The sequence below is a fragment of the Cephus cinctus genome, unplaced genomic scaffold (assembly GCF_000341935.2).
Source record: "Cephus cinctus unplaced genomic scaffold, Ccin1 Ccin1_scaffold0515, whole genome shotgun sequence".
Taxonomy (NCBI): Eukaryota; Metazoa; Arthropoda; class Insecta; order Hymenoptera; family Cephidae; genus Cephus; species Cephus cinctus.
In genome coordinates, this window is record NW_014333179.1 from 163,552 (window position 1) to 179,891 (window position 16,340).

A 16,340-nucleotide genomic window follows, 5' to 3' on the forward strand; every position below is an offset into this window, starting at 1 on the left:
TGAACACCTTAGAAACAGTGATTCTATAATAATAGAATTAATATTCCAATACCTATCTATATTTGTGCTAGAATATATGTATACCCAGTTATTAAGCCAAATTGCACCATCCGAACGGCGTTTTGCCATATGAATAAAATGGATAAGCACGCAATCTTTAGGTGGTGCGTTTTGTCTGAGTAACCCGGTATATGATAGTATAGGATGTTTCATAAGCAGTTGGTCACTCAAGACTTTTGACAAGAGCAATTTTATATGGAAACAATAGTATAGTGACTGAAACAATTGATAGCCTCCAGTATCCAGTACCTTTAATAGTAAGACAATGCATTCCTCTTTGTGTTACCGTAAGGTTACAAATTTATTCTTGGACAAAGGTGATAGAAAATTGTATCTTGTACAGGGACTTTGGTTTAACATTTGACCCCTGCGCAGAAACTTATTACAGTATACAGAGTGATTCACTTCAGATAGCATTTTCAATGGCCACATTCATTGCCAATACTTTCCATTGCACTGTTCTTGTGGCAGCTTTATTTATCTTATTGTCTATCATTAATAGTTTGTTGGCATCTTTTTCTGTTTGCAGTCTATAATCTAGAAATTAGCATAGGAATCACAGTTGGACCCGACAAAGAGAAGATTACTTGGTGGGTGTAGCGAATCAAGAAATAAAAAAGAAAAAGGAAAATTTATACCAGCACCAAGAGAACCAGGAATAGATAGTTCCAATACAGTTCCTGATTCAATAAATCAGTAGACAATATATAAACATGGTACATTATAAAACCAGTACGCATGAGTCTTTGACAATTCTTGCAAGGACCTTAAGGTGCTTATCGATAGTGATCTTCCTATTAGTGCTATCCATGGTTGTAAGTAAAGGTCGATTCACAATTGGATAATTAATCAGTTCTATATAAGCATACATGAATTTAAATGAAAGAAAAAAAAAAGGTTAATCACACACCTGAACGCTTACCTTTAATTATTCTTAATATGGTGGATCGAAGTTGCGCTTTCTATTATCGCGTGGCCATCTTACCAAGATTACCTTCTTGTCTGTACTCCTTATTTAGCTCATATTATTTTCCCTCTCGCAATTCCCTGCAAGAAACTATGAGAATTTAACAGCCTCTTTTATTCAACGTCGATCTGTTCGTTATAACGGAGATACTCGTTTACCACTGTGTCACAGCCATTACTCTCGGATCCTACTACTCTCCTTATGGAAATGCGTCTTTTGATTCACATTCCATACGTCACTTCCTCCAGTCTTCGATTCGTATCCTCTTAGCCTTCTGTGCCATTGAACCATAACACTGCATGGAATTCTATCTAAAGAGTACATACCGATCTTGGAATTCGTTTTCTCTTGAATCCTTGTGCATACTGGAAAAATGCCTCATTTCCCATTTACACATACATATAATAATTACGTTGCTAAGAAGGTCACTAGAAAGTGCGAAAAATCCCTAAACGATACCGGCGAAAATTGAGCTTGAAACAAATGTTAAATGTAACCTCAGAATATGCGTACCCATCGTGACGTAACGTATAACGGTTTGCTTAACGTATATTATTGTATCCAACTACTCGAAGCGCCTTCTTTTTCAGGAAATAATAAAGACAGAGAAATGGTAAGGAGGGACAAAAACCGAGTCAAGCATGACGGAAATCTCAAACAGGTAGGACGTGTCGAGTGTCTCGCTATTGGACGTGGAGCACGAGCCGAGAAGTTGATGGGAATAAAAAATGAAAGAAAAAAAAAAGAGCGAACGAGTTCCTTCTGTATGGTACCTTCACCATATACGGTTGACTATGTATACAATCTGCCACATACGTAGTCAGCTATATAGTAAATAAGTACATACATGATATACACTGTACGCACTAGAAATATCTATACCGCTGTCCACGTGCAGGAAAGATAACAAACAAACACTTGCCGTCATGTTTAACTTGCGAGCCCACTCGAATCGTAAAAATGTTTACGGGGGTCTCAGTTCTGTTTAAACGGCTCCTGATTTATTATCCGTGTGTTTCCGATGGACTGGCACAGCCATTTTCTCTCGGCAGTCTCCGATAAAAGTCTTGAGCAATCCTAATATGTGAAATATCGCTTAAACGCGTGTTAAGTCATAAGACAAACTTCAGCTGGCGTGTAAAATCTGTGAATTTTGACGATGTTACAGTAAAATATTATTTTTTCATTTTTCTAGAGAGAAATTTTTAAAATTATCTACAACACGATTTACGATCGCTTATCAAATATTCATTGGTACAGAAGTCGATGGAGATATACAACGTAACTGTGAGCAATGATAAGAATCCGTTAAAACAAAATAATTGACCATCTATGGAATATCTAGTATTTGTAATTTTATACCTTTCAGGTAAACTCGAAGCATGCCGATCCCTATTGGTCATTCAATGTAAATTAGCAGTGCGGAATCCTGAATAAATAGCAGCTGAGCTATCTGAACGTTATATCAGTGTTTCACGATGGATTCCCCATAAGAATCGATGGGAATAGGTAAACTGAATTTTCTTGTTTACATGAAACGAACGCTCCTTTACAAATGACAACGATCAAACGTCAATCCGGTTTTCAAACGGATATCTATGTACAGGTACTGTTCAATATTATTGAGTTTATTTAGCAACGTCAAATGCTGATATATGATAATTATTTATTGACAGCTTTTAAATAGTATCTCAACGTAAATTTTTTATACACATAAATATAATATCTGTATATACATATTAAGAACGTTTTTCTGGTACTACCGCCCATTAATATCAATGCATTATGGATGAACCTTTATTGCCGAGCGTCGTCACTCTCTTTCACCGACAGGAATTTCTTTCCTCGCAATCATTCGTCTCACTGCACTGACTTATCGGCTCACAATCACATATACAACCATTGAAAATTGGCTCGATGGCATTTCGGATCAGTTGGGCCTAATTGGGCCTCTCTTGATTGGCTTTCGAATCGCCATTACCGTTTACTCACTCGACTCTGCTAGTTTCTTGTTGCGAACGCGAATCGGCTATTAAAATCCAATTAAATTAAACACCATCGACTGCTTATTGATACTTATGTATTTTCATGGACAGTCCCTTATGGCGAATCCACAATCTTACTACGTTGTTAATTTCGTCACTTGTCATTCGCAGAAGGAGCATCGATTACTCCCAATACCATCTTTGACAGACTGAGAATGGCCTTCAGGTGCAGTCCGGTTATATTATTTTCTGCCCTTGACATCTTTATGGGATCACGGAATGTTAACAGTTCGTCAATTACACAGTTTCCATGTAGCTATTGATAAAAACCTGTCAAAATCGAATTGTACGTATATACATATAGAATTTATATATAAATATGTTATCGATTAGCTGGGTACAGACATATATACAGTCTCATAGACTATTTAAAAAATTTCTAAATTCCATAGGAGCAGCAGCAATCATCAAAGTGAATCCCTGTACCTGCAGGATGCTGGACTGTATCATAAATAATCCAACGTCCCGTTTAATTAAGAGGGGTCGTTTAATATTGAGATATATATATATATTAAAAATGGTCCGTGACAGTGAAAAGTAGAAAAGAGATAGAAAGGGAAGATTAACCATCAAAACAGTTATGGGATTCTGTGTATCGGATAAAAATTTTTCATACCTCACAGAGATGGCCCATTCGTGTAATTTACTAGATTCCCATAATTTGCCTAATTTTCTTTTTCTCTCATAGTCCCAATCAAGTGGAATCATCCGTTAGAAATCTTACTAAATGAATTACTGTACCCGGAGATTTCCTGTATTTTAAATCAAGAACTAAGCAGATTTATTAGATGCTGAAATCTTTTGGTTATTACCGTGAAATTCCATTGAGATTAGTTCAGCAGTATTCTGGAAGATCTCTGAGATTTATGTTATACTGATCTAAGCTATTTCTAGTATCATATATGATGTCCAGTACCATGTGAACTCAACGGTACTGTATTGTATCAGGTAGCCTAATGCTCAGTACAGGGGAGTATATCCCATAACAAATTGTACCTGCTTTAATTTTATCGGACTCAGTGATTTAATAATGTCATTCGTTACGACACGAAAGCCGCCATTAACATTAGTTTTATATGTAGTATTATACTGTACCATATAATAGCCATACTGGACAGTAGTCAATACGATAGACTCTATTTAACTAAATAGAGTCGCTACTATGAGGACCGCTTTATTATATGTATGCTTACAGATTGTACATATATTTATGGTCCACAATTTATGTACCTAAGTGTATTAAATGCAACGTCTCCGTATGTGACAGTTGCATTTGACATTATGTGTAAATATTTGTATCTCTTACAGATTTTTTCTTACTATCGTTATATGCTGGATGATCTTGATATTTTTTTATGTACAGCTACAGCTAACCGGTACAGTTGAATTTGTGTCATGTACCAAACGGTATTTTGATATTTTCATGTAAAAATGATGAAAATGAAAATTTGTCAGGATTCTTATGAAGCTAACGTGACAGGGGTTGTCCTCTGCTTTAATAGAATCTATGGGTTACTCGGGTGACTTTTTTACGGAGCTTTTTTACAAGGGATCATTACGTGTCTCTTAGGTGCAGTCACTGTACACAATGTATCAGCAGAGCGATGGAGTTCTTATAGACTCTTAAGACACTACAAGAGTAAGTCCCTTGGGACTGATGGAATCTTACGATACACAAGTGACTTCTTTACCGTGCTTGTTTGGTCTATTCTAATAAGGCCTCTGACATTTGTGCGTTTACGTGCTGTAAAAGTGACTTCTTTGCTATCGGTAAGGCCCCAGATGTTCTGACAGCGAAATTATCGTCGTTAGCAATTACGCGCGGTTTGTTGCGTGGGGCCCAGGGATACCACAGGTCTCATTACCCGCGACAAGGGTCCACAACATGCCAAGAAAAGATGCCGACATGCGACCCGAGCTGCCCTGCCAATTACGAACACTCGGTCCAAATAAATTATAACGAATGCTGGGCCTTGCCGGTGGGTCCCAATTGAAATTTTACCGACGATTAAATCCCATCTCCACCTACCAACACGCCGCCATATTATTACACTCATACGAGAGACTTTATGGCTCTTCGTCACAGTCGGTTTGTACACTCGAATATGTAAATCGATTCTATCTGCCTCTTAAAATCAGTTGAGGCCACCGATAAACTGTTCTCCTCATTCTTTCTCTTTACAGTAGTGTCCCGCTTAGATTATTCTCGATAACTCGGCGCTTCCCCTTCTGCGCTTTACTGCTGTCGTCCTGGTCAGTCACCCCACTCTTCTGCGCTTTGGCTTCTCTATACATAACCTGACACGACTAACGTAGTAGCCAGCAGAAGCCAAGCAATACGAATATATTTATATTTTCTATTTAAAGCATACCTGTCAATTCGACAATGACAGTCTCACGTAACAGGGGTACCCCGTAAGTCAGCACTTGGGAATATTTATGTCCCCTAGGCTCTCGTAGTCGTGCGCTTAACGTGAGGCTACTGTATTTTTAATTCCTGACTTCTGCAGTCAAACTATGCCTTTCATGCATTAGATGCAGGTACAAAGAGATACCTGATGTACAAGTGCATAAGGCAGTCTTTTAAGACAGTTACAGATAATTCAATTACTTCCTACAATCTTTTTGACAGGTTCACTATTTCATTGTAACATCCGAAGAGCGAAATCCTTTTTTTCACTATTAAATTATCCCACGTGCCGCAACCGTGAAGAATGGCTAACGACCAACCGATCACGTACTTTACAATAAAATCGTTCAATATCACACAAGATTGCTCTGCGTGTCCAAGTGTCGCTTTATCTTGGCACGTCCCATCTCATCTTGACTCGTTTCTCTCTTGAGTCATTATGAAAAAGAGGTGAAAACATGTTTGCCTCGGTTACACAGTTCCGCTACTACCCGCAGTATAGAAACGGCGGCAGACAGGCAACAGCAGCAGCAGCAGCAGCTGTCCTGTAGAAGAAGAAAGAGAAGGGAGGTAAATAAAAGTTATAACAGCCTCTCTTTATCCTTATCTTACCTTCAACTCGAACGTCTTATTGGCGAGAGGTAAAGCAACTGCTTGTGTATACCAAAGGGGAAAGAGAAAGATACATACAGAATCTTACTGTTCCCTTGATGCGGACAAATATTGACCGTTACCGACTCGAAGGTGTCATTTGTCGTAACAGCCGTCATTCCGTCATCCAGTCGTCCTGCCATACGGGACAGTACTGACAACTCTCCGGTCGTAAAACACAGCCAGAACGTTATTACTCTTGACAAGGTACATTTTACATTTTTAATACTGCAACCTCGCGTGGACTTATGGTATATCCGAAATAATTATTTTTATCCTCTATCTCAGGTACTTGTGCAAGTCCGATTGTTGCAGACCTGTAAAAAATATTTTTTTAAGGAAATTAAATCAGGCTGATATTCCTATTGAGATAATTCTAACGAGACTCTGCACCAGATGGATTCCATTGGGTCAGTAATATCTTTCTTCTGTATAATTCAAGGATTTAAAAAGAAAGTAATTCAAGACTCAAAGATTTAAAAATTTTATACGTACAGTAAGTTTTGTAAATTATTACATTGCAGATATTCCAAGTTTGGTATCGTGGTACGGTATTAGGGACATTAATCATCCTGGCAGTGGGAGTACGTAACTTAGCAGTTCCCTGGTTACTGATAAAAAGAACGTAATCGATTATAAATGGAAAAATTGTAAGAATCAGCAGTGTCGTGTAGGATCGTTGAACTGTAAAAGACACGAAGTCATGGAGATGTACGGCGTGGATATACCTGTAGGATGTATATAGCAGGGAACTAACGTTAATTTACTTACATGGGGATTAATGAAACCATTTGGTCATGGTTCGCAGGTACTGTAAAAGATTCCCTGGTATATCCACAAGCATTACTTGCACGTATAGTTATATTACAGTGAGCACCGCCTGTGGAGTAAAATTTATAATAAGAAATTTTCATGGCTCTCAAACGTCAATATAAATGTAATAGAGCATAGCAATTTCCTCTTCCTACCTTGAAAATATGTAATACGATCACTTAATGTCACTTTGACAAGGGACGATCGTGTGAAAGCAGCTTCTTCTATACTGGTCCATATTAAAATTGGCAGATAATGCTGTACGTTATATTCGCTGTAATTCATTTATTTAATTCCTCGATGCTTTCTGTCCTTTAGAATCCAATGTCGATGAACCGTAAGTCATCTGAATTCTATACCTTTAATGGATCCAGGAACCAACCACTGTTATTATCCAGCTGAGTCTCTTGATTCGTCCGAGTTCCCATGACGATGAATATATGATTCCTTTAATTCATATGTATACATATGTTCGGACGTAGAAGATATAAATATATCCATTGTCCGTCTATGATTAGATATATATTGTCCTTTACCACAGTAACGTTAGGATCGTTCGCCGTGTATTCACGAAAATGATCAGTTCTAGGAAAAGAGTTAATTTCAAAGGTAATTTTAATAATTGAACAAGTTTACCAGTGATTATTAACGACCGGCTGCGAAATCATTGTCAAAACTAATCGAATTCATTGGATATATTAATCCTATTAATTATGGGCTCGTGTCCCGCGGCCATTATTGTATTCTTGTAGCCTTATGCATAGCTGGCATTGCACGTATGAATAATATCACACGCACAGAATCTGACGTGGCTGTACGAGTGCGTGACAAATGACGCAAGTACCGGGAGTCTGGTATCGAAATATTAAACACACATAAATTAGCTGTTGCAGGTGTAGTATCGTTTTGTTATACCTTTTTTTTCGTTAACCCTTTTAGGGGGCCGCCATGAAAATTGCAGGTCGGCCATTTTGAATATGTATGACGCGTAGTATACGTGGATTGATGTATTATCGAGATATATGTGTACATATGTATTTATATATACACATAAGTACATGACGCGTATATTTTACCACACAAAGCTCCTCTTGAACCATAAACCATTGATTGAGAACACTTTCTGTGCGGCCATTTTGTCTGTTCGTATTAAAAGAAAGTTCGGCCTGTAAAGAGATAAAAAGTTGTGTATTCGTCTCATGACTGGTTTATGTACTGCTTGTAATGATCTGTTTACCTTGTGCAGGCGGCTAGAATCTCATTAAATGAACAGTTGCAAAAATTCACGGAATGTATATTCAACTCTGGAATTTTCTCAAGTCTTTATTAACATTTCAGTACACAGTGACTGTGAACTTCGATGCTTTTTTGAAGTATCCCGGGTAAATAGAGAAGGGAGACAGTGCGCATGCGCGCGTGCTTTATCTGCTCCGAGAAGAAGCCGCGCCTCCTTTAGCTATTGAACAGTGAATTCTAACGATATGTAATGTAACGTATTAGGTACCTTTGAGCACGTGTGGTACATGTAGGATGTGAGTATATAGCACGGGAATGACTATGTAAATGAGAGAAGCGAATTATTTAACGGTCGTAGCGGCGAATCGTTCGAGCGAATCGGTGGCAATAACCTCGATGACGTTGTTCGCACTTATAGATCAGTGATGATTAACAATAACGATCAATGAGGATTACTTGCATCATCATCATATTCTGTGAGTTCATATCATGCTACGCATGTGCTACTAATCGTCAGTAGCAATAATAGATAGACTCATTGGAATTCAAGTAGAGGTTAGAACTGCTGCACGCTGAATCGTGGCATTGGCAAACGCCTATGCTCAGGCTAGAGCAGCGAAATGATATTTCTTTTTCACTTCTGTTTTTCTTATCAGACAGAAAACTTGAAATCATAACCTTGTAATCGAGTTAGCGACTTGAGCTTTCTGCCCATCGTCCATCGTTACCTACGGGCTATCACTGAATGACAGTAATTTCCTCGTGGCCACCAGTGCACTGGGATACGAGTACCATGGCTTCTATTCTGTGAGAAATCTTGATATATCAATACTTCTCACTGTACTCATCATTTCTGACCGGTTCGTTGTGCATTCTTATATTTTCTTTCTCTTTATGGTTTACGAACACGCACGCCTTTACTCCAGAGGGCTTTGAAAAAGAGCGGAACTGATCACGTCTGCAATTCAGATGCATTTTACGCATGTTTCTTTTGACCCTTTTTTTTATCTCATATTTATTTTTCCCCTCTTTTTCTTAACCGTATATGTAATACTGCTTGTACTTTTTCTTTATTTTCCTTCTCTTCTTTCATCCATCCTTCTTACTTGTCCCTATACTCATTTTTTTCTCTTAATCTCCTTGCTTCTTACTCTCCTCAGGTTTATCTTCTTCTTCCTTCATCTTATGGACCATGGACCCCCGTGATATTACCGACAATATGTCGCAAGATCCTCTCTCTTCGGCGCTAATGATGCACTCGCCCCGACATCTTTATTATGCATTCCTTCTCTGGATTTGAGATTGCGCATTGGATATGAATCTTCAGAGCATATTATGACTTGATATTGCGTCAGGTTTTTAATTTATTTCTGTTGTCATGTGTATATGATCTTTTTATTTTCGTTTAATATCTAATGGACACTTTTCGCTGTGGCAATTTAAAGAAAATTCTTTTTAATTATCTTCCAGTCGCCTTCTTCTCTATACCTCGTGGCAAAGAACGAAGCGAAGCTGTAAACCCTTTGGCGTCCACGAAAATGTTTATGGGGTTGAACAGCTTTATGGTTAACCATGAAACGACGTGTGCTCGTAAAATTCGCGCATCAGAAAAATCCGGCTTCGCTTCGCTAATAAGTAATGGCGACGTGAACAAGTACAGGTGGTATACACCTTTGGTATAAGGTATACTGTAGAAAAATAACGAAAGAGAAAGAGAGAGTATTATTATTAAGAGAATTAATTTCTTTTTTCTTTTCTTCTCAAATATGGGCAGAGGAAAAGGGTTACGAGAATTTTGCGTATTAAATTATTGTAATAGAGATTGCGCGACATATACTCGTTATTATCGTTCGAGTCACGACTATTTCTTGAATATTATTAGGATGAGATTGAGCTGATTAACTATTAAATAATTCTTTTTTGGAATCACCACAGTGCAATCGTGACTAACAGCCTATTCATCTATACAATCAATTTTTAATCACATTAGCCAATACCTTGGGACGTCGTTTATGAAATGAGAATCTCTGCGCGAGTCGGTATAACTTTCATAACATCCAATTAAAATATTTTACATGTTAGAGCTCCCTAATGACACCTATAGCATGTCCATTGAAAAGTGAGACTTCTCATCAGTAAATTAATCTCGATATAGTATTCGGCTTTGGTAGTACTGTTAATGATTATAAAATGTGGCTATACAGAAAGCATGTAGAATAGTAAGAAGGAGGGCGTGATGAGAAAAAAGATAAAATACAGACGTAGTAAGAGTCGCCTATAAAGAACGATTAGAAGTCAAAATCATGAAGATATACGTGAAAGTATGTAGAATAGTGCGGAGAGCGAGACGAGAAAAAAATAAAGAAGATAAAATATAGAAATAGGAAGAGTCGCTTATAAAGAGGGATTAAAAGTCAAAATCATGAATATATATGCTATTCATTCGACTTAATAAAACTCATTGATTACACCGGTCATTGAATGATACCGTCAACAGATAAGAAGTTCATCATGAATCAGTCACTTTCTCGTCAAACCGTATCTCCATTAAATTTAATTAATCAGCCAGTTCAAATACTTGTAATGGAAGAGATAGACCTACAGCGAGAGAAGATAGAGGTAAACAGTATTTCTGATACCAGAACTCATGATCTGCCAATATAAATAAGAAATATCACCATTCTAACATAAATATTACATTATTGTTCCAGACTAACCTAAAGTTGAAAACTAATAAGATCCTAGAAGAATGGCAAGCAGCTTACTCTGAAAAGTGGCAGGAGTTGATTGTTTTTCGTGACCATAAGGATGAAACTTCAGAATATAATTAAAGCTACGTCCAAATAAGAAAGAGAGAAAGAGAACGGAGCAGAGTGAGATAGATAATTAAAAAAGAATCTATCGACAGAGAAGATCTGGACCAATCATTTTGAGATTCAATCTTTCTAATGAATGTATGCTTCTTGTTGAGTCATTGTCATTAGACATACATTACATATGTCCTACTTGTCAAGTACTAATCAAAGGCTCATTAGTGATCATTAGGAGGTCAGTCATTATGTCATCACTTCGACAATTGAATCTTCTAATATCATCATGTCATTATAATCTCTGTACGAGAAGAGAAGTGAGATTTGATTTGATCATACCGACAGATAAATCACATACAGATACTTAATGACCTGTATCACAAGTGGTAATGATCTTCGTTTCTCTTGAGGATGAAAGGAAGACGAAAAAATCGAAGTCATGAAATAATATTAAAGATTACACAAAAAAAAGTGTCGTTAACAATGATGATTTATATTGGCATAAAATTCATGGGATGCTGGATGTACCGACTGACTGTGGAACAGATGGTCATGCGAACTTGCTGACTACAGATTATTATTGTCGAGTGTCATTGTGCTTTACGGGCAATGGCGTCGCTAACAACCACTATAAAATGTATAAATATACAAAGCAGATGTTGGAGATACGGATACGAGAAATTACTTGTCGCCTCGACGCACGGCGTCGTTCAAAAAGAGAAGGAAGCGTGCGGCACGCGTTTTGATAAAAAAAAACAGTCTAAGAAGTGAACAGAAGAGAAAAAAAAAATTATGAAAATAATATAGTACCGCAATTCTCGAGAATATTCGTCATACACAAATTTCTTATATACCCGTCGAGCAAACAGTTTTTTTTCAATGTATACAACTATTCACATAAGTCCCTATGTATTTCGAAAATGTCAGTTCAGCGTCATGTGGCGAACACGAGTCTCTGGAATTTTTGACGCGTCCACAATCTCACGATCAAATAATATTTTTCATACACGAATACGATTCCATCGTAGCATCGTACTTTTTCGTAAAATACTATCATTTATTTATATAGTTTTATTATGCGTATTAAAAGCTTGGCGCTGTCCAAGACTTGGATTGATTTATGGCTCTGGACTATCATGGAAACTGTATCTGACGTGTACCAAGCTGATTTAATTGTCAGTTATCGCCAGTGATTTCCATGAATCCGATGTGGAATTTCGTGGTACTCCCGTGGATAGGGCAGGAGAATTTGCGCGGTATTTAAAGCGCGATTTACACGTCTGGTTTAAAGGCCGGTTTTTATTGCGGTAAATGCCAAGTCAGGATTTAATACGGTATTTCTTGTCGCCCGTCTTGTCTCCTTCTAATTTTTCTGCCTGTATATTTCTTCCTCTTTCTCTACAACAACCATCCTTTTTTTCAGTACGTCTCACCCCGAGCAGCCTTCGCACAGCCATATCCATACAGCCAAGCTACGTCGATTCGATCCAATCGAAATTGTCCGGCCTATACGTGGAATTCGCCTGCTATACCATTTCTATACATGTACCCCGTTGCTTAAAGCGCGTGGAGAATCTCACGTAATAAAGCCCTGCATAGGGTATACAGGGTATATAAACGCTGGCTGGTTGCGTCGGGTACGGGAAGAGGAACAAAAAAATAAAGATGGAGAAATGCGACATTGGAGTGTCAGCCTTCTTTTAACGGGCGATCAAACGGAGCTTAAGGTATTTTGACGAGGGCCTTAACGATCCCGCAGATATTCCGACAAGGAATATCGACAAGACCCAATTGCATAAGAATGTCCTCTTATACCTCAGGATGAAATTGGGGACTCATCTTGTGCAAGTAACAATGGAATTCACACGACTTCCTTGTTAAGAGGTCTTTAGAATTTTTTCTTTCCAATCAAATGTCGATTTAGGCTTTTTTAGTTACTACCCCTGTGCCCGTCTCGCTCCCACTCACGCGAAACCCCAATAAGCTCATCTCTCTCGCACTTATTGTCCACTACACCATTTATCATTTTGCAGAATACAATATGACGAAGTGCAAAGTACAAAGTCACATGGACGTATGTCTGCGCTATACGTATCCTGGTACCATTACCACTTATTGGAGGACAGTTATGTTCTGTAGGATATTAATGGAAAAGGAAAACCACATGGACCGCAGGTACCGCAAAAGGATTTACGGAATCTCCTTCTTAAAGGTGGTTCAGGTAGCCGTCTGCAATCCTAGGGGCTTAAAATGATCATGCTGATCTTGATTTTACGAGGCAACCAGGAGTCTGGTGCAGTCTGAGATGCATTGAATGCAACTGGTATATCTAAGGGTGTGGCTCGATGCTGTGGAAAGAAGATGTTAGCCAGTAGAGCATAGAGGAAGAAAATCATTTGGAAAAGAAGAAGGAAGCTTAAGAAACCCAGTTCTGAAGCTGTCTTATAAATAATTATTATCCTGGACCATTCGTTAGCCTTATTTAATCGGCCATTGGCAGCTGTAACTTTCCAGCTTTATATACACTGTCCTATCCAAATATTCTCAGTGAATCTTTTTCATTGGTATTTTCGCGCTTTAAATATTTCATTTTCATTGTCATTTTTATGTCTCTTATATAGGGACTGGTTCATTGATATAAGATTGTGGATAATTGATACTCAGTGTTAAACTAGTCTAATGCCACGGATTTCAGAATTGATATCTTTATTAGGAAAAAATGGCTATCTGGTAGTTGTATCTTGTAAGTCCTATAAAATCTATTCTAAACGTATATCTATATTGCCATATCTGTACAGAGCCGTTCAACTTGTACGTAACAGGTGGCTTTGACAGCTGTCAAACGATTACTTTACGGTATTTCATGATACTTCAGTGGCAAACATTAAATAAGGAATTCGATAGTGACATTGAAGATTTTTATAAAACTTTAATGGTATATACATATATATAATACTTGGCAATTTTATGGCTAAATCAAATTTCATAAAGACTGTCAATTCTTATTGGCACGTCTGAGGTGGATGGACCTGTACATACGCATAGCTATATAAATTTGTATTTACATAGTCTAAGCCGAATGATATGCACATACGAAATAGCCTGTCCATTAAAATGTTAATCTATAGGGGTTTACTTTCATCTGCTTCTTCGTCGATTGATCTATACCAGATAAAGACAGCCGAATCAATTAATCACGTGTATCATTAAGGCTAAAGACAATGTACTCATTATGCCAATTGAAGTGAAGAGACTTTCTCAATGTCAGAGAATCTTTCCTACATTCCATCACGGAATATGTAAGTAATGAGCAGAGAATCGGTAGCCCATTCGAATAACCGGCAATGAAATTAATACAGAGATGATTTATCGGTAGCTGCATGGCAATGAAGCTTAAGCCGAGATCCCAACGATCGTTCAATGAATAACAGCCATTATGGATAATATAAATGATATATCATTGTGGCTAAAGAATATATTCGACTACCTGTTAAAGCTTTGGTGAACTGTACTCCTAATGGGGAATTTTCCTTTTTTTTTTTTCAGAATGCCGTGGAGAAGATGCATCTGATTTTGTTGATAGTCGCGCTCAGCCTCTTGCGATTTCTGCCAGCCTCACTCGGTCAAGATTTCCTGGTAACCAGACACGGAGATGGCGACATCTTTACTATTAATGGTAAACAAGAGTTTTTATCTATTTGCCACTTGTTATATTGGGTATAAATATACCGGCGAGTTTCTATGAACTACTGATTACTTCTGGCATTTCGAAATGCTATTAAACTCGAATCTATGGAATTGCGTATGATCATATTGTTGTTGAGATTCTTATAAGGGACTTTCCTTAAGGCTGGTTTTTACTCAGGACTTAATCCCTGTAAATTCTCACCGTGGATTGCGAGTGTCGTCTGGCCGATACGTGCTCCAATGAAAACAGCCATAAAGTATCCCATCCTATTGCGCAAATTGTTCGTTTCCTCGTGCCGCGATGGCTCATTGTCGCATTTTTATAACGGATCCACCTCACAGTAATAGACGCTCGGGCGATTAGTTGGTTGAAAACCGGATTTTACAGCAGGTGGAATATTAAAGGCGTAATCATACGAAGTAGCTCCATACGTATAATACCTATAAATATGTAAATATAATACCAGTGGACACGGTCTCCAGGCTTTATCGTCGCTTTACATTTTTCTGATTTCAACGATAATCGCACTTGTGTATACGCGGCTTGTCCTTTGTTGGATCCTATAATCGTTAGATTTACGAGGAGTAATTTTTCATTTTTATAACCAATAGCTCACGCGCGCAAACCATGCGATCCTACCATTACGACTTATCATTTATTTTCACTTCTATTTCCCATCCTTCTCTCAGCTGTTTACCTCGTAATCATAAATTCGTTCAGTATTAATAGATTCGTAACGGTTTCATTTAGTTAAAAAAGTTGGATTTGACAGGTCGTTATGCTTCATAAATTTTGATGATTTATCGTTATCACTGCAGGGAGTCCGTCGGTATCAAACAAATTCTAATGATGCTTAGATATTTTTTATCTCATCAATAAATAACATCAGTGGAATTTTTCATTCGAGGTACGTCCTCCGGAAGTGATCTCAGTTAATTACATCTGCTCTCTCAGGCTTCATTTGCTTTTTGCACTATGGATATGATGACCCAGCGTGCAATGATTATAACTTCTGTCCCTTGTGCTCACGGATGCAGATGCATCTCTATATGAGCCGCAGTTACACTCGAGATTCGAAAGGGCTGTACAGCATCTTCCATAAATGATGTTATTAAACTTAAATCATGCCAGGATAAATGCAGGCGAATTCGGCGCCGACAGGATAATCGTTTCCAGTAAAGGACGAGCTTGAATTTTGTGGCAAGGAGAATAATGTACGGATGATGAGTACGTGGTACCTGGGAGGATGCCTTGCAGAACGCATTATAATTCTTTGAGTAATTTCTGAAAATTCGTACGATTCGTACAATAGAGATGCATTCATTTTTTTTTACTGTTTATTATATTATTAACTTGTTTTTTTTTTATTTTTATCAGGTTCCTGCACAGAAGCTTGTACGATACTGAGTAGCGGAACAGCCAGCCCTTATCCTAAGTCCACTGGGAATTTTGGTCAGTTATCAATATCCAATAGTTCCTGTATGTGCCAGTGCAATAAGGCGCTTCCGGTATTTCGTGAGGATCTTCACATATGCGTGGACGACATTAACGGTGAGCTATATATTATCTGTTAAGTATTTATCGGTACATTAATGGCCGTGTTTATTTAATTAAAATTAATAAGAAAACTATTATATTTATTCACTTGCACATCCTGGCG

At 37.8% G+C, this 16,340-nt stretch overlaps 1 protein-coding gene and 3 long non-coding RNA genes across 26 annotated transcripts in view; 2 read left to right on the forward strand and 2 right to left on the reverse strand.

The window, feature by feature from the left end:
• The window catches only part of LOC107268316, a 44,163-nt gene that overhangs the window by 14,232 nt on the left and 13,591 nt on the right, over positions 1–16,340 (forward strand). For 2 of the 22 annotated variants that reach the window (XM_025085650.1, XM_025085658.1), the window contains 2 exons: positions 14,539–14,668; positions 16,058–16,231. In XM_025085650.1, the coding sequence (XP_024941418.1) occupies positions 14,554–14,668; positions 16,058–16,231 (289 nt within the window). In that variant the 5' untranslated portion in view covers positions 14,539–14,553. Of the gene's footprint in view, positions 1–1,617; positions 1,689–2,222; positions 2,315–2,396; positions 2,634–8,241; positions 8,738–8,838; positions 9,043–9,342; positions 10,802–10,893; positions 12,720–12,746; positions 12,877–13,025; positions 14,292–14,538; positions 14,669–14,712; positions 15,131–15,160; positions 15,958–16,057; positions 16,232–16,340 lie in introns of those variants that run through there. The other 20 variants (XM_025085647.1, XM_025085648.1, XM_025085651.1 and 17 more) reach the window with 20 other exon arrangements.
• LOC107268321 lies at positions 23–1,611 on the reverse strand. 2 transcript variants are annotated; one of them, XR_001537809.2, is made up of 3 exons: positions 983–1,611; positions 781–915; positions 23–597 (listed from the first exon to the last, which is right to left on the reverse strand). It is a non-coding gene; the product is annotated as an uncharacterized LOC107268321 (long non-coding RNA). The 2 variants fall into 2 exon arrangements; XR_001537808.2 differs by having other exon boundaries at positions 699–915.
• On the forward strand, positions 2,803–6,797 carry LOC112494443. Its single transcript, XR_003059863.1, has 4 exons — positions 2,803–3,358; positions 3,465–6,340; positions 6,422–6,543; positions 6,658–6,797. It is a non-coding gene; the product is annotated as an uncharacterized LOC112494443 (long non-coding RNA).
• LOC112494444 lies at positions 7,163–8,134 on the reverse strand. The gene is made up of 3 exons (XR_003059864.1): positions 7,862–8,134; positions 7,306–7,531; positions 7,163–7,220 (listed from the first exon to the last, which is right to left on the reverse strand). It is a non-coding gene; the product is annotated as an uncharacterized LOC112494444 (long non-coding RNA).